The sequence below is a fragment of the Bufo bufo genome, chromosome 2, assembly GCF_905171765.1.
Source record: "Bufo bufo chromosome 2, aBufBuf1.1, whole genome shotgun sequence".
NCBI classification, from domain to species: domain Eukaryota; kingdom Metazoa; phylum Chordata; class Amphibia; order Anura; family Bufonidae; genus Bufo; species Bufo bufo.
In genome coordinates this window covers 473998412-474017915 of record NC_053390.1, presented here as the reverse complement: position 1 = coordinate 474017915, position 19504 = coordinate 473998412, and the positions used below count along the sequence as shown (strand labels likewise).

Genomic DNA, 19504 nt, shown 5'->3' with positions numbered 1-19504 from the left:
TCATCAAGTCCCAGAAATCCCTTTTAAAGCACATAATTACTACCAAATTCTATTAAAAACTAATTCTACATTGAGAATAAATATTTAGTACATGGTGTCAGAGTTCTATATTCTTCTTCATATATGGACCTCAGAAACCCCACAATTTCTCTACAGAGCCTGCACTGACAGAGTAAAAATAGTGGAGACTATGATGAATATAAAATTATACCTCCATTTTAAGTTCATTTAAAGGGAATTATGAGATTTAGAGCCCCATATGACAGTTTTCTGCCAATAAAGGCTAGGTTCACATCTGTCAGCGGTCAAAGATCTAGCAGGATATTCCATTGCAGATCCCAGAAAAAGGAAATTCTGCATGCAGAATTCATCCTGGAAACCTGATGGACTCCATTATAGTGAATGGGATCCACTGTGTCCAGGCAGTGTCCGGCATATACTGGATCAGGCGATTTAGACTGCAGATGTGCACCTAGGCTTACCTCCATATATGAATTATTTGTACTTATAGGTAATAGCACTTAAAGCCTAAATAAAAGAGGCACTCAAACAGGAGCTACAACCAACATTTATACGTAAAACACAAAAAGGTTAAATAAATGAGAGCCTTACCAAACATGTCACTGATTTTGTCTGTGATCGTGCGTGATGCTCTGATAAGTGCATTATCACTTTCATCATATTTCATCTTCATTTCAAAAAATCCTATTTAGAAACAATATGGAATCAGTTTAAATGAATCAGTATCACTAGGGGGAGATTTATGAAAACTGGTGTAAAGAAAAACTACCGTAGTTTAGTTTCCCATAGAAATCAATCAGATGCCACCTTTTATTTTTCACAGCTGCTTTGGAAAATGAAAGCTGTCCTTTACACAAGTTTTGCTAAATCTACCTCTATGTGTTAAAAAATAAAGTCTAATAATGATTATAAATTAAATGGTTGAATGACAGAATGGCCTGCATTTTCTGACTGGAAGATCAGGAAGAGGCTGCATAGTTCTAGTATATGCCATTAATATTAGTACTTCTGGAACCCCAGATTTTGAAAATGAAGGGGCAACACTATTGACTTAGTACTGCAGCCTTTTCAAAGTTTTTCCCTGAACACCAACGCAACCACCTGAACAGAGAATTGAAACACTGTCTAATTCATGTTCAAGTTTGCTGAAATCCTCGGCTAAGTACGGTACTATTTTGCAGGAAAAAAATATTGTAACAGGGCCGAAAAGTCAGACCTTCACCAATCCTAAAGTCAGACCTTCACCAATCCTAAAGTCAGACCTTCACCAATCCTAAAGTCAGACCTTCACCAATCCTAAAGTCAGACCTTCACCAATCCTAAAGTCAGACCTTCACCAATCCTAAAGTCAGACCTTCACCAATCCTAAAGTCAGACCTTCACCAATCCTAAAGTCAGACCTTCACCAATCCTAAAGTGATGGCCTTTACTTTCTGGGATGGGAAAAACACCCTTAAAACAGAATGTTACCTCTCCTGAGGCAGCATCGCCAAATTTAGGGTGCAACTGTACTGCGTCCTACTAGGCTGCACTCTATCTGTATTCCTACCAATATCCAGGAAGCACATGCCCTAATGGGATGGTAACAACATATTTAGAACCTGGCTGTGTTGTGGTCTGCTACGCCACTCTTTACACGACCATGCAGTCTGGTAGTGCCTTAAAACTTAGACTTGGCTCCACTGCAGATTACAGTGATGCACCATATGAATATGAACAATCCCATTGTCATGTGTGTAAGAGGACCACCCTCACCTGCCATCTTCTAAAGTAATGGAAGCCTTTTTTCACACATGGCTTTGTGGTTCCCCTCCAGCCTCTGAGCATCTTACAACATTATGGTAGCGCCAACCCCGTGTTGGACCTACATTGTGTTGAGCATGATTTTACGTGGCCGGGCAGCTATTGGAAGCAGAGAACAGTTATATTATCCCCTACCAAATGCAACATAATACTGATAGAGTTAGACTCCATATTGGATATGCCTATGCAGGTTTTTGCAAGCTCCAGCCTACCAGATTACCCCATTAGTGTACTTTCACACTAGCGTTTTTGTTTTCCGGTATTGAGTTCCGTCACAGGAGCTCAATACCGAAAAAAAAAAAAAGATCAGTTTTATCCAAATGCATTCTGAATGGAGAGCATTCCGTTCAGGATGCATCAGTTCAGTCCCTCTTACATTTTTTGGACGGAGAAAATACCGCAGCATGCTGCAGTTTTCTCTCCGGCCAAAAATACTGAACACTTGCCGGAATGCCGGATCAAGCATTAATTTACATTGAAGTGTATTAGTGCCGTCTCCGGCATTAAGTGTTTCGGCAAAACGGATCCAGCTTTCCAGATGCGCAGACCTTTAAAAATGAAAAAAATACCGGATCCGTTTTTTCCAGATGACACTGGAGAGACGGATCCGGTATTTCAATGCATTTGTCAGACGGATCCGCATCCGGATCGGTCTGACAAATGCCATCAGTTTACGTCCGGACTGCCTGCCGGAATCCTCTACCGCAAGTGTGAAAGTACCCTTATATATGCAGAGTAACTGTTCTAATGTTAGATACTGTATTTGACATGAGCATGCGGATTTTGTGAACACCAGAAAGCCACACTAGCCCCTTACATGACAAGGGTGGGTTCACATGACGTTTTTGCCATCCATTTAACATATAGAAACATATTTTCATCTTATATGTTAACGGATGCCACAGACAGATGCTACACCAGAAAGTTCCATTGCACAAAAACATTTAGGTATAGGTTTTTTTAATGAACTCTGCAGGATACAAAAGCATGGTGTGCTATGCTTTTGTATCCTTTTTTGCCCCCAACGTATCCGTTAAACGAATGGCAAAAACACGATGTGAACGCACCCTTAGTGTGCGAACATTAAACACTGAATTTGACATTGCTACATAGTTGTTACAAGCAATAGGCGGAGTTATCGTGCTATTCCTAGACTAAGTACCTGGCATGTAAATGCAGTCACTGCTAACTTAGAAAATCTACATCCCCCCCCCTGTAGTAGGTCGAGTATTTGTGCTATTGCAGATGACCCTCTTCTTCTAGACTATATACTCGACATATACTTAAGATGTCAAAACTTGGCATCAAAACAACCCATCCGATCTGAGCAGACAACTTTTTTATTTCATATTAAAAAAAGAGAAACAGTTGGCGATATAGACTATATGCAATATAAACGATATAAATTTGGCCAACGATAGAGATTTCATTTATATCGCCATATCGCGGTAGAACATGGCATGCGCCGCTCTCGGCACGCACCATGTTCTCCTGAGCCAGCACAGTGGAGAAGGAGTGAGTCCCTCCATCCCCACTGTGTGCGGCTGCCGCTGACCACCAATGAGAACAGACTAAGAGGAGGAGGGGAGGGACTGTGGCCACTGCGCCACCAATGAGAACAGAGTAGGAGGAGGAAGGACTGTGGCCACTGCCACTGTGCCACCAATGAGAACAGGGAGGAGGAGGAGGGGAGGGACTGTGGGGTTAATTGCGGCGGATCACGGCGCGCAGTAATAGAGGCCAGGTATGGGATATGGCTGGCACATGCAGGCTACGTTTGTATTCAGGCATATTAACTCTATTCATTGGTGGCGCAGTGGCCACAGCCCATCCCTTCTACTCCCCCTCTTCTAAGTATTATATTAATTGCGGGCCCTCACCCCTCCACACGATTTAATCATTGGTGGCAGTGGCCCCAGGGTGGCAGCTTCTGATCAGAGCCCCAGCAGTGTAATCGCGGGTCTCTGATCGGTTACCATGGCAGCCAGGACGCTACTTGAAGCCCTGGCTGCCATAGTAATCTCCCTGCTGCTGTGTGCACTATGCACAGGGCAGCAGAGAAAGTGTGAAGTCCTATTCACCCTAATAGAGCTCTATTAGGGTGAATAGGACAAAGGTTCTAGCCCCTAAGGAGGCTAATAGTTATTAACCCTTTCATGACCAAGGGTCATTGATGCCCCAGTGTCCAGGTCAAAATTTACAAATCTGACATGCGTCACTTTATGTGGTAATAGCTTTGGAACACTTTTACTTATCCAAGCCATTATGAGATTGTTTTCTCGTGACACATTGTACTTCATGATAGTCATATATTTGAGTCAATATATTTCACCTTTATTTATGAAAAAATCCTAAATGTACCCAAAAGTTTGAAAAATGCACAATTTTCCAAATTTCAATTTCTCTGCTTCTAAAACAGAAAGTGATATCTAATGAAATATTTATTACTTAACCGCCTCACGTCCGCCCATAGGATATAAACGTCCTATGGGTGGACGTCTATTTCTGACAGCACGTTTTAAAACGTCCTGTCAGAAATAGCAGCTGCACGCTAATCGTGCAGCTGCTGATCGGGTTGCCCGCTGTCAGTGACAGCAGGGCAACCCTAAGACAAGGCAGGGACAGTGCCCAGGTGTCCCTGCCTTCACGATCGCTGCAGACACAGCGCTCACCGAGCGCTGTGTCTGCAGAGCAGGAAGCGCTGTGCGCTTCCTGTTCCGGCCCGGCGGTCATGTGACCGCCGTGACCGGAGAGTGCAGGGGCTGTGTGAGGTCTCTCAGAGACCTCGATCAGCCCTGCTGTGAGGCTGTACAGCGCAGGATTGCTGCTGTACAGCCTCTATAGGGGTGCATTTGTCCTGTAACTGGGGCTACTATGTCAGCCCCAGTTACAGGAGAAATCAACAGTGAAAAAAAAAAGAAAAAGTGAAGCAAATGTCCCCCAGAGGTCTTGTATGACCTTATGGGGGACGAAAAGTGTAAAAAAAAATAAAAAAAATAAAGGGTTGAAAAAATAAAATAAAATAAAGTTTCACATGTAAAAAAAAAAAAGTTCCCAAGTTAGGAATAAAAAAAAAAAGATTAAAATAGAAAAAATAAAGTAAAATAGACATATTTAGTATTGCCGCGTCCGTAAAAACCAGCTCTATAAAAATATCACATGACCTAACCCCTCAGATGAACACCGTAAAAAATAAATAAAAAAAACTGTGTCAAAACAAGCAATTTTTGTCACCTTGCATCACAAAAGGTGCAACACCAAGTGATCAAAAACGCGTATGTCCCACAAAATGGTACCAATAAAACCGTCACCTCATCCCGCAAAAAATGAGCCCCTACATAAGAAAATCTCTCAAAAAATAAAAAAACTATAGCTCTTAGAACATGGAGACACTAAAACATAATTTTTTTGGTTTCAAAAATGCTATTATTGTGTTAAAGTGAAACAAATAAAAAAAAGTATACATATTAGGTATTGCCGCGTCCGTAAAAACCAGCTCTATAAAAATATCACATGACCTAACCCCTCGGGTGAACACCGTAAAAAAAAAAAAAAAAAACTGTGTCAAAACAAGCAATTTTTGTCACCTTGCATCACAAAAGGTGCAACACCAAGTGATCAAAAACGCGTATGTCCCACAAAATGGTACCAATAAAACCGTCACCTCATCCCGCAAAAAATGAGCCCCTACATAAGAAAATCTCTCAAAAAATAAAAAAAACTATAGCTCTCAGAACATGGACACATTAAAACATAATTTTGTGGTTTCAAAAATGCTATTATTGTGTAAAACTTTAATAAATGAGAAAAAGTATACATATTAGGTATCGCCACGTCCGTAACAATCTGCTCTATAAAAATGTCACTTGACTGAACCCCTAAGGTGAACGCTGTAAAAATAAATAAATAGAAACTGTGCTAAAACAACCAATTTTTTGGTCACCTTGCCCCATAAAGTGTTATATTGAATGATCAAAAAATCATATGTACCCAAAAAAAATACTAATAAAACTGGCACCTTATCCCCTAGTTTCCAAAATGGGGTCACTTCTTGGGAGTTTCTACTGTAAGGGTGCATCAGGGGGCTTCAAATGGGACATGGCATCTAAAAACCATGTGGAGTTCCTTTCCTTCTGCGCCCTGCCGTGTGCCCATACAGCAGTTTACGACCACATGTGGGGTGTTTCTGTAAACCGCAGAATCTGGGTAATAAATATTGAGTTTTGTTTGGCTGTTAACCATCGATGTGTTAGAGAAAAAAATTGATTAAAATGGAAAATCGGCCAAAAAAGTGAAATTTAAAAATTTGATCTCCATTTTCCTTTAATTCTTGTGGAACGCCTAAAGGGTTAACAAAGTTTGTAAAATTGGTTTTGAATACCTTGAGGGGTGTAGTTTCTACAATGGGGTCATTTATGGGGGTATCCACTATGTAGGCCCCACAAAGTGACTTCAGACCTGAACTGGTCCTTATAAAGTGGGTTTTGGCAATTTTCTTAAAAATTTGAAGAATTGCTTCTAAACTTCTAAGCCTTCTAACGTCCTAAAAAAATAAAATGACATTTCCAAAATGATGCCAACATAAAGTAGACATATGGGGAATGTTAAATAATAAATATTTTATGAGGTATCACTTTCTGTTTTAAAAGCAGAGAAATTGAAATTTAGAAAATTGCGATTTTTTTTAAATTTTTGGGTAAATTTGGGATTTTTTCATAAATAAAGGTGAAATATTTTGACTCAAATTTATGACTATCATGAAGTACAATGTGTCACGAGAAAACAATCTCTGAATGACTTGGATAAATAAAGGCGTTCCAAAGTTATTACCACATAAAGTGAGATATGTCAGTTTTGCTAAATTTGGCCTGGTCAGGAAGGGGGCAAAGGGCCCAGATGGGAAGTGGTTAACATTCCTCATATGTTTACTTTATGTTGGCATCATTTTGGAAATGTAATTTTATTTTTTTAGGACGTTAGAAGGCTTAGAAGTTTAGAAGCAATTCTTAAAATCTTTAAGAAAATTTCCAAAACCCACTTTTTAAGGACCAGTTCAGGTCTGAAGTCACTTTGTGGGGCCTACATAGTGGATACCCCCATAAATGACCCCATTGTAGAAACTACACCCCTCAAGTTACTCAAAACTGATTTTACAAACTTTGTTAACCCTTTAGGTGTTCCACAAGAATTAAAGGAAAATGGAGATTAAATTTCAAAATTTCACATTTTTGGCAGATTTTCCATATTATTACATTTTTTTCTTTAACACATTGAGGGTTAACAGCCAAACAAAACTCAATATTTATTACCCTGATTCTGCGGTTTACAGAAACACTCCATATGTGGCCGTAAACTGCTGTACGGGCACACGGCAGGGCGCAGAAGGAAAGGAATGCCATACGGTTTTTGGAAGGCAGATTTTGCTGGATTGGTTTTCTGAACGCCATATGTTTTTTATTTTTCTGCCGATCGTCTTGTGCAGGGGCTCGTTTTTTGCAAAACGTGTTGATGTTTTAATTGGTACCATTTTTGGGTACATAGGATTTTTTGATCATTCATTATTACACTTTATGGGGCAAGGTGACCAAAAAATTGGCTGTTTTGGAACAGTTTTCATGTATTTATTTTTACAGCGTTCATCTGAGGAGTTAGGTCATGTGATAGTTTTATAGAGAAGATCGTTACGGACGTGGCAATACCTAATATGAATACTTTTTCTTATTTATTTAAGGTTTTACACAATAATAGCATTTCTGAAACCAAAAAAATTATGTTTTAGTGTCTCCATAGTCTTAGAGCCATAGCTTTTATATTTTTTGGGCGATTGTCTTAAATAGGGTATAATTTTTTTGCGGAATGAGGTGACGTTTGATTGGTACTATTTTGGGGGTCATAAGCCTTTTTGATCGCTTGCTGTTGCACATTTTGTGATGTTTTTTTTTTTTTTTAATGGTGTTTATCGGACGGGGTCTATCATGTGATATATTTATAGAGACGGTCGTTACGGACGCGGTGACACCTAATATGTGTATTTTATTTTATAATAGGAAAAGGCAATTTCTTTTTTTAATTTACATTTTAATTTATTTATTTTTCCTTTTTATTATTTTAACTTTCTTTTTTTTATCAAGTCCCTCTTCATGAAGTGGGGCTGATGGCTGTATTGCAAAGTAAAATACTATTAGATGCCCTGTAGGTGGCAGCACCGGACGCCTTTGCCATGGCAACCATCGGGCGCTGCCATCACAGCGCTGCAGCCCTGATGGTTGAGAGAGGGAGCTCCCTCCCTCTATTAACCCCATGGATGCCGCAACCGCGGCATCTATGGGGTTACAGCAGAGTGTCAGCATAGAGCTGACACTCGCTGCTGATGGCGGCGGCTCAGGAATGGAGCCGCCGCCATCACACACAGCAGGGGGACCGGGGGCAGCGCTGGAAGGTGGGCGGGGAGAATGCATGGGGTGGACCGCATCAGGGGCAGACATGAATATGGATCGGGCGGGGGAACTACTGCATCAGGGGCAGGCGCGGACAGGGGGGTGTTGGAGGCGCACAGATCGGGGGGCACAGTAAGGGGGCACAGATCGGGCGCCACAGAGACACTACCTATGCTGTCCGTGACAGCAGCAGTGCAAGGGCAGAAGCTTAAATCCAAGCGCTTTGCAGCGCTTGGATTAAAGAGCTGGTTTAACGTTTATAGACGTGATAGCTGCACGGGGCATGTGCAAATATCACGTATATAAACGGATTGCCGTCGGGAAGGGGTTAAATAAAAAGTAAAAAAAAAAAAGTTTGACCCCCCCGAAATATAGAATATATTGCGATATATATAGCATATCGCACATGCTTAAAATTATATCGCAATATAGATTTTAGGCCATATCGCCCACCCCTAGTTGGCACTACCTACTTGTAGTCTTAAATGCAGGAATTTGGTGTGAAGGGACTCTAAATTAGGCTTGTTTCGATACCAAAATTTTGATTCGGTTTTGATACCATAAAAAAGTATACCATGCGAAAAAAAATAAAACACCAAAAAAAGCTGCGTGCATTTTATGGAAAGTCCGGCTCATAATCGAACAGTCCGATCCTATTTTTTGGGGGGGGGACAAGGTGACTAAAAAAATGTCGAATCACGCAGTTTATTACTTTTTTCCTTTCTGTTGTGACGTTCACAGCATAGGAGATTTTTTTTTGATTTTAATAGTTTGGAATTTTCAGACGTGGCAATATGTGATATGTTTATTTATTGTTTATATATTTTGTATGTAAAATTGGGAACGGGGTGATTTATACCTAATATTTTGGTGATTTTTTTATTTTATTTATATATATTGTTTTACTGTTTATTAACTATTTCCCCCCTTAGGGGCTAGAACCTGGGATCTGTTGATGCCTTGTCCTATTCACCCTAATAGAGCTCTATTAGGGTGAATAGGAATTCACACTCTCCCTGCTGCCCTGTGCATAGTACAACGACCAGATGGCTGGTACTCCACATATAAATAAACTTTGGTGCTCAGTAATGGGAAGATATACCAAATTGATAGGAAAAAAGTTCACGGCACTCAAATATAGAAAATAAACATTTATTGTAGCCACCATTAGTTTTCAATATTTATGGCCAACGTTTCGGTCCTTCCTGGACCTTGTTCACAGCCTCCGATTTGGTGGCTCGCTCCATGACAAAACCAAATCGTAGGCCATGAACAAGGTCCAGGAAGGACCGAAACGTTGGTCATAAATATTGAAAACTACTAGTTTTAGCACAGGTAGTGAGCGCTATCAGCAATAATCACAGGAGGCAGAGACAGACTAATCGGATAGCGTGAGCGCCGGTGGCAGCGTGCGGCCACCGACGCAGACAATCTGAGCAATCATGATTAATAAACTGTCAAGCTACAGTTAGCACAATAAGTGCAAAAGCCCCAGCTCACCCTGATAGTTTTTAAACTCAAATTTTCTTTTTGTTTGTTGATTTATTAATTTTTTTCATAATTTATATGCATCAATAAAAGTGAAGTTTTAGCAAAATAAGTATGTAGGTGGAAAAAGGTGTTTATTGTAGTCTTATGACAATGCACTATTGCTTATGTCATTTTTAGCACACAGTGAACACTGTGATGTCAAAACTCCAAAAACCTTGGCAGAATTGTTTTTTCCCCACAAATAATTTTTTTCCTTTTTTCCAATACAAGACTTGATAAATTAAATAGCAGCATTAAAAAATGCATCTTGTTCTGCAAAAAACAAGCCCCCATATGGTTTTGTGAACAGAAAAATAAAAAAAAGAGTTATGGCTATTGGAACGTGGAGATAAAAATGTAAAAATGAAAATGGGGCCGGTCTTTAAGGGTTTAAAGAAGACCTTTCACCAGAATAAAGTATCTAAACTGACTATACAGACGTGTAGAGCGCGCCCAGGGATCCCCCTGCACTTACTGTTATCCCCGGGCGCTGCTCCGTTCTCCAGTTATAGCCTCCGGTATCTTCATAGTTAGTTTTTTTTTTCTCTCAGGCTATGAGCTGAGCGCTGCGATTGGCCAGCGCTGCAGCATAGGAGAAAGAGACGCCGTCAGGTTCCCCTGGGTGGAGCCTAACTATGAACATACTGGAGGCTATAACCGGAGAACGGAGCGGCGCCCGGGGATAACAGTAAGTGCAGGGGGATCCCTGGGCGCCGCTCTACACGTCTGTATAGTCAGTTTAGATACTTTATTCTGGTGAAAGGTCCTCCTTAAAGGACAGCAATTTGAACTTCTTTTTCCAGGAGACTCCCTCTCTTCTTGCTAGATTTCTTTAAAAGGGTTGTGTCAAACAACTTTTCACTCTAAAGTGTATTTTCATCATTTACTCTAGCTCCCATTCCTCCTTGAATTGTTTTTTTTCTCAAGTTTTTGCAGTTTTTACTTATACTCCAGACTTGAATCATTCTTCCTCATTTGTCATGTGTCTGCTGTCCCATCATGCCTTAGCACAGTAAGAAGGGTCCCAACATCAGCAGATCATGTGACACTAACCACGCCCCTTTCTCTTACCAATGATACTCGTGTATCCTAAATTACAAGGCTTCAATGCAGGATGTAACCTATAGCAACTGAATATCAAAACAAGTTTGCCACAGGGTGCAATGGTAGGCAAATAACTTTAGAATAGATCAGTTTTGATAAATGGTGGTATTTGGTGAAAGTGATATAACAGCGATTATTAGTGGCACAACCCCTTTAAGAAGAAACAGAATTCTAGCTACAGTGCTGTTTTGCGGGTCAGTAAAATTGGATGCACTTTAAGAATCAGAAGCACTTTACATTGCATACTTACTATTAAATACTACATTGTTATCTTTAAAATCCTTCCATTGTTGATGCCATTTAGAATCCTTATGCAGAACAACACCCATCGACTCCCTAAAACAGGAAAGTAACTGTAATTATCATGCTATAAATTTTTTTTATAGAAAAACAAGCAAGCACAAAACATAGAATTTTAGAAGAATATGTAAGGCAACTTCCCCATAGTGGATTCTGGGGTAAAGTCTCTGTGGTTGCGTCAAATAATTTCCCCAAAATGTAAGCCTTAACTTGATGAAAGCACTGCTTCTTTAAACAGCGCACACATTATTTACATAGTGAAAGGCCATACGCATGAATCCAGGTATAAAATGAGGCACTTTAGTAGCTGGATCATATCATTGACATACACAGTCTTTGCAAATATGATGCACACTAAAATGTTATTCTAGGCATCAGTAGTACTGGTACCGTGATCAGCACTCTTGCTCTTTGCATTTCCGTACCACCTAATGCCTTTGCCTTTAAAAGGGGTTTTCTAGTATTACTATGGTTTTTAACAGATTTGCTTACCACATGTACATGATTCCATGTGCCTTTTCTTTTTCAATTTGGACTCTCCTTACCCATATTCACCATTCAAACAAATCGCTCTGATTCGTTTACCTCCTATATGTAGCGCTTCCTTTTGTTGTATGAAACCCATGATGCACTTCTCCTTTCTCTGCCACAGCTCCAGTACCACCCCTAACAACTAGTTACATACACTCCCCTATCACTGCCTCTGCTGCTGCTTTGACTAGGACATGGACATAACATCACAGAAAATAAGAATGAGCTGTATGGTCATGTGACCACAGCCCAGAATGGAAGATAGGAAAAATACAGTTAAAAGAAATACGTTACAAAATTACAGCTACCTTCATAAATGATTGTTTCAATGGATGTTGATGCAAAACGGGAAACCCTTTTAAATCTTCATTTCTTGCCCATGCTGGTCAACTGTGACAGTGATCAATTGTGGCCTGAAGCTTACTATGAATGATACAACTGCCATGGGCAGGGGATGAATCATCTAAGTAAAGCCTCATGCACACGTCCGTGGAACAAGGACCGTGAGACACCGGCCTGGATTCCTGCTGAGTGCAGGAGGGCACGGAGTCATTGGTTGCTATGACGCCGTGCGCTTCGTGCCGCCGCTGCTGTACAGTAATACACTCGTATAGATAATAAGAGTGTATTACTGTACAGCAGCGGGCACACGGCGTCATAGCAACCAATGACGCCGTGCGCTCCTGCACTAAGCAGGAATCCAGGCCGGTGTTCCACGGACGTGTGCATGAGGCTTAAGGGTTATGGTTCAGTTATTTATTTAGTTGGTTTGGGCTTCCCAAAAAGCTATTGGAAACTGCTGAACTAAGAAAAGTTTGTTTCAAAAGTTATATTAACCACCTCAGCTCCCCTAGCTTAAACCCCCTTAATGACCAGACAGGGGTGTGGAATTCCTATCGCCCGACGCCCGGGAGATGCAGTTCCGGGCGCCGGGCAAGTAGTTTAAACAGTTGTTTAGCCCTGTGCGGGCAAGTAGCAGGGACATGTCGGTTGGGCAGTAATAGGAGCGGTCATATGCTAGCTGCGAGCTGACCGCTCCTACATCTATGTCAGCCTGCCCCTGCATCGTGCATATGAGTACCGTACATATCACTTCCTGCAGGCGGCCCCCGCTCCTCCCGGCTCCTGTATCGAAGTCTCCGCCCACCTGCCAGCACAGGAGCGCACAGTAAGTCAGCACACCGTCTCCAGAGACTGAGTAATTGCAGGCCAAAATGGGAGAAGAGGAGTGAGAGACCCCACGGCCCCCTGCAGATGAGCGTTCCTCCCTGAGCCTGTCCACATCGCAGCTCCCGGCCTGACCTGCAAGTGCTGACTGGGGTCACATAGCATTATACTGATTTATGATGCTATGTAACCCTTACAGTTCTGGAATGTGTTGGATAACACTGACAGCATTATGTCAGTGTTATCCAATACATTCCAGATCTGTAAGGGTTACATAGCATCATAAATCAGTATAATGCTATGTGACCCCAGTCAGCGCTTGCAGGTCAGGCCGGGAGCTGCGATGTGGACAGGCTCCGGGAGGAACGCTCATCTGCAGGGGTGTCAGAAATAAAGGTTGTGCTGTCTGTCTTCTGAGGCTCTGGCCCTGCCTGCAATCTGCACTGCACGTGGCACTTGATAAACTATAATGTCTCCCTGTTGCCCCCATACAGTATAACGTCACCTTGGGGCTGCCCTAGTGCCCCATACAGTATAACGTCACCAAGCGGCTGCCCCCGCACAGTATAACGTCACCCTGTGGCCCCTGCCCCCATACAGTATAACGTCTCCCTGTGGCCCCCACCCCCATACAGTTTAACATGTGCCTGTGGCCCCCGCCCCCATACAGCATAACGTCTCCTTGTGGCCCCCGCCCCATACAGCATGACATCTCCTTGGGCCCTGCCCCCATACAGCATAACGTCTCCTTGTGGCCCCCGCCCCCATACAGCATAACGTCTCCTTGTGGCCCCCGCCCCCATACAGCATAACGTCTCCTTGTGGCCCCCGCCCCCATACAGCATAATGTCTCCTTGTGGCCCCCGCCCCATACAGCATAACATCTCCTTGTGGCCCCCGCCCCATACAGCATAACATCTCCTTGTGGCCCCTGCCCCATACAGCATAACATCTCCGTGTGGCCCCCCGCACCATACAGTATAACATCGCCTTGTGGCCCCCGCCCCCATACAGTATAACGTTAGTATAAGTTCAGGACAAGTAGATGGTCATGAGGGACAAGTAGATTGAGCCCCCACTTTAGTCCTTCGACAAGTAGTTTTTTTTTTTTTATTTCCACACCCCTGCCAGACCACTTTTTACAATTCTGCACTACTTTCACGGTTTATTGCTCGGTCATACAACTTACCACCCAAATTAATTTTACCTCCTTTTCTTCTCACTAATAGAGCTTTCATTTGGTGGTATTTCATTGCTGCTGACCTTTTTACTTTTTTTTGTTATTAATCGAAATTGACCGAAATTTTTGCAAAAAAATGAAATTTTTCACTTTGTTGTATTTTTTTTTTAATAAGTAATTATTGGTTTGCGCAAAAGTTATAGCGTTTACAAACTATGGTACAAAAATGTGAATTTCCGCATTTTGAAGCAGCTCTGACTTTCTGAGCACCTGTCATGTTTCCTGAGGTTCTACAATGCCCAGACAGTAAAAACACCCCACAAATGACCCCATTTCGGAAAGTAGACACCGTAAGATGATGGGCATAGTGAGATCATAGAAGTTTTTATTTTTTGTCACAAGTTAGCGGAAAATGATGATTTTTTATTTATTTTTTCTTCTTACAAAGTCTCATATTCCACTAACTTGTGACAAAAAATAAAAACTTCCATGAACTCACTATGCCCATCACGAAATACCTTGGGGTGTCTTCTTTCCAAAATGGGGTCACTTGTGGGGTATTTATACTGCCCTGGCATTTTAGGGGGCCTAAAGCGTGAGAAGAAGTCTGGAATCCAAATGCGTAAAAAATGCCCTGTGAAATCGTAAAGATACTCTTTGGAATTTGGGCCCCTTTGCGCACCTAGTCTGCAAAAAAGTGTCACACATGTGGTATCGCCGTACTCAGGAGAAGTAGGGCAATGTGTTTTGGGGTGTATTGTTACATATACCCATGCTGGGTGAGAGAAATATCTCTGTAAAAGTCAACTTTTCCCATTTTCTTATACAAAGTTGTCATTTTAGAGAGATATTTCTCTCACCCAGGATGGGTATATGTAAAAAGACAACCTAAAACACATTGCCCAACTTCTCCTGAGTATGGCGATACCACATGTGTGACACTTATTTGCAGCCTAGGTGCGCAAAGGGGCCCAAATTCCAATGAGTACCTTTTAGGAGGGCATTTTTAGGCATTTGGATTCCAGACTTCTTCTCACGCTTTAGGGCCCCTAAAATGCCAGGGCAGTATAAATACCCCACAAGTGACCCCATTTTGGAAAGAAGACACCCCAAGGTATTCCGTGAGGGGCATGGTGAGTTCACAGAAGATTTTTTTTTTGGCACAAGTTAGCATAAAAAGATTTTTTAATTTACATTTTTTTTTCCTCTTACAAAGTCTCATATTCCGCTAACTTGTGACAAAAAATAAAATTTTACATGAACATTTTACATGCCCCTCACGAAATACCTTGGGGTGTCTTCTTTCCAAAATGGGGTCACATGTGGGTATTTATCCTGCCCTGGCATTTTAGGGGCCCTAAAGCGTGAGAAGAAGTCTGGAATATAAATGCCTAAAAATTTTTACGCATTTGGATTCCGTGAGGGGTATGGTGAGTTCATGTGAGATTTTATTTTTTGTCATAAATTAGTGGAATATGAGACTTTGTAAGAAAAAACAAAAAAACTATGAAAAAAATAATCTATTTCCGCTAACTTGTGACAAAAAAAAAAGCACATTGCCGGTGTCCGTCTTTTGCGGATCCGCGGTGTCCGTCTTTTGCGGATCCGCGGTGTCCGTCTTTTGCGGATCCGCGGTGTCCGTCTTTTGCGGATCCGCGGTGTCCGTCTTTTGCGGATCCGCGGTGTCCGTCTTTTGCGGATCCGCGGTGTCCGTCTTTTGCGGATCCGCGGTGTCCGTCTTTTGCGGATCCGCGGTGTCCGTCTTTTGCGGATCCGCGGTGTCCGTCTTTTGCGGATCCGCGGTGTCCGTCTTTTGCGGATCCGCGGTGTCCGTCTTTTGCGGATCCGCGGTGTCCGTCTTTTGCGGATCCGCGGTGTCCGTCTTTTGCGGATCCGCGGTGTCCGTCTTTTGCGGATCCGCGGTGTCCGTCTTTTGCGGATCCGCGGTGTCCGTCTTTTGCGGATCCGCGGTGTCCGTCTTTTGCGGATCCGCGGTGTCCGTCTTTTGCGGATCCGCGGTGTCCGTCTTTTGCGGATCCGCGGTGTCCGTCTTTTGCGGATCCGCGGTGTCCGTCTTTTGCGGATCCGCGGTGTCCGTCTTTTGCGGATCCGCGGTGTCAGTCTTTTGCGGATCCGCGGTGTCAGTCTTTTGCGGATCCGCGGTGTCAGTCTTTTGCGGATCCGCGGTGTCCGTCTTTTGCGGATCCGCGGTGTCCGTCTTTTGCGGATCCGCGGTGTCCGTCTTTTGCGGATCCGCAAAACACATACGGGCGTCTGAATGGAGCCTTTCAGGGGGGTGATCAATGACAGGGGGGTGATCAGGGAGTCTATATGGGGTGATCACCCCCCTGTCATTGATCACCCCCCTGTAAGGCTCCATTCAGACGTCCGAATGTGTTTTGCGGATCGGCAAAACACATACGGACTTCTGAATGGAGCCTTACAGGGGGGTGATCAGGGAATCTATATGGGGTGATCACCCCTCTGTAAGGCTCCATTCAGGCGTCTGTATGTGTTTTGCGGACATCTGAATGGAGCCTTACAGGGGGGTGATCAATGACCGGGGGGTGATCAGGGAGTCTATATGGGGTGAACACCCCCCTGTCATTGATCATCCCCCTGTAACGGTCCATTCAGAAGTCCGTATGTGTTTTGCGGATCCGATCCGTGGATCCGCAAAACCCATACGGACGTCTGAATGGAGCCTTACAGGGGGGTGATCAATGACAGGGGGGTGATCAGGGAGTCTAATATGGGGTGATCAGGGGTTAATAAGTGACAGGGATGGGGGTGTAGTGTAGTGGTGTTTGGTGCTACTTTACAGAGCTGCCTGTGTCCTCTGGTTGTGTCCTCTGGTGGTCGATCCAAGCAAAAGGGACCACCAGAGGACCATGTAGCAGGTATATTAGACGCTGTTAACAAAACAGCGTCTAATAAACCTTTCAGGTGTTAAAAAAATCGGATCTACAGCCTGCCAGCGAATGATCGCCTCTGGCAGGCTGTAGATGAGCTCGTTTACCTGCAGTTCCTGTGAACGCGCGCTCCTGTGAGGCCTCCTTGCTTCAAGTCAAGGTAACCACGCCCCCTTCCCTGCGCTACGCTGTGACTGACCGCTTGCAGTTCGGCTGGCTTTGCTGAACTCTCTGCATAAGCATTGTCAGTCACAGTGAAGGGGCAGGTGACAAAAAAATAAAGAAGTTTTTACTTATTTTTTTTCTGTTTACCGCATAGGACATTTTTAAAATATTTTAACAGTTTGGACTTTTCAGAAGTGGCGCTATGTACTATGTTTATTTATTGTTTATATATTTTATATGTAAAATTGGGAAAGGGGGCGATTTATACTTAATATTTTTTTTTTTTACTTTATATTTAATAACTATTTCCCCCCCTTAGGGGCTAGAATGTGGGATCTTTTAATCCCTTGCCCTATTCACCCTAATAGAGCTCTATTAGGGTGAATAGGATTTCAGACTCTCCCTGCTGCCCTGTGCACACAGCAGCAGGGAGCTTACCATGGTAGCCAGGGCTTCAGTAGCGTCCTGGCTGCCATGGTAACCGATCAGAGCCCCAGGATTACACTGCTGGGACTCCGATCACAAGCTGCCACTGCACCACCAATGAGGGGGGGGGACCCTGTGGCCACTGCCACCAATGATTTGAATACTGGGGGAGTGGGGGCGCACCGATTTGAATACTGGGAGGGTTGAGAGGACGGGGCACACTGCGCCACCAATGATTTTAATACTGGGGGGGTTGAGGGGAGGGGGCGCACTGCGCCACCAATGAATTTAATACTGGGGAGGAGGGGGGAGGGCGCACTGTGCCACCAATGATAATTAACATTTAATACAGGAGGCGGGTGCGGCACCTGATGGGTTAACTGCCGTGATCGCAGCTCCCCGCCAGCACCCGCCTCCTGAATTTGTATTAAACGTTTACTTTTATTGGTGGCGCAGTGCGCCCGCCCCTCTCTCCTCCTTTGTGGCAATGGCAGCAGCGGCACAGTGGGGAAGGAGAGACTGCTTCCTTCTCCCCTGTGCTGCTGAGGAGATCACGGAGCGCGCATGCTCTGTGATACTAGACTGCGCAGTAGCGAAGCCTAGTATCGAAAAAAGGCAAATCCCGGAATCGAGGTCGATACCAGACAAAAGTATTGATTGGGTATCAAAAATTCGATACCCAAAGCAACCCTAATTATATGTATTTATTATATATATATATATATATATATATATATATATATATATATATATATATATATATATTTTTTTTTTTTTTTTATTACATATATATATATATATAAAAAAAGAAAAAAGGGCAGCACTCCACTGGATTAAAATAAAATAAACTTTATTTACCCAAAGGCTGTAGCGACGTTTCGGCTCTTACACAGGAGCCTTCCTCAAGCCTTCCTGTGTAAGAGCCGAAACGTCGCTACAGCCTTTGGGTAAATAAAGTTTATTTTATTTTAATCCAGTGGAGTGCTGCCCTTTTTTCTTTTTTTATATTTGTTGGATTGGCTTATATCCACATTTGGGCCTGTGCACCCTTCTCTTCCAAGTTCTATTGTGACGGTGCTGCCATCCCCCTTTTTCCTTTTTATATATAGATATATATATATATATATATTTATTATATATATACATACACACATATACATACACACACATATATACATACATACACAGATATGAGATATGTGCTGGGTCCTACTCACAATAGGGTTCAGGACCCCCACATGAATATAAATACTCAACATTACAGCTGGAGTTGTAGCGTGGCCTACTATCCGACAGTCACCAAATATTAATATCAGCTAGTTTGTTAAAATATGACTGTATAAATATAACACAAAAATAAACAATGAGTCATTTATGTGAAAGTGAAATACGCAAACATGATATAATAAACGCTTTTGCAAAAAAATTATGCAAGGTAATACAACTGAATATTATTTCCTAAGGCCTCTTTCAGACGGGCGTCCCAGGTGCATTGCGGGAAACACGCACAAGTGCACACGCAATTTCAGTCAGTTTTGACTGCGATTGCGTTGTTCAGTTTTTATCGTGCGGGTGCAATGCGTACCCAGACCCGAACCTGGACTTCTTCACTGAAGTTCGGGCTTGGGATCGGTGTTCTGTAGATTTTATTATTGCAGGTCCTTTTGCAGGTCCTGAAAGAAGAAGACGACTGTCGGTTGCGCGATCAAGTGGATGAGGCAAGTTATTATTATTTTTTTAAACGTCCCAAAGCACATTTTAGTAAGCATTCTGTATTAAGAATGCTATTATTCTCCCTTATAAAAATTATAAGGGAAAATAATACAGTGATTAAACTTTAATGGGGTTGCTCATCTCTATCATCTCCTAGCAACCATGTGTGAAAATCGCACCGAATCCGCACTTGCTTGCTGATGCTTGTGATTTTC

At 42.7% G+C, this 19504-nt stretch overlaps 1 protein-coding gene across 2 annotated transcripts in view; it reads right to left on the bottom strand.

Annotated features, from left to right (window-relative positions):
- Positions 1-19504, bottom strand: part of TIMM44 (translocase of inner mitochondrial membrane 44) — a 262338-nt gene that overhangs the window by 103088 nt on the left and 139746 nt on the right. For both annotated transcript variants that reach the window (XM_040417742.1, XM_040417741.1), the window contains 2 exons: positions 11146-11231; positions 613-705 (listed from right to left, as the gene is read on the bottom strand). In XM_040417742.1, coding sequence (XP_040273676.1) covers positions 613-705; positions 11146-11231 — 179 coding nt within the window. The remainder of the gene's footprint in view (positions 1-612; positions 706-11145; positions 11232-19504) is intronic.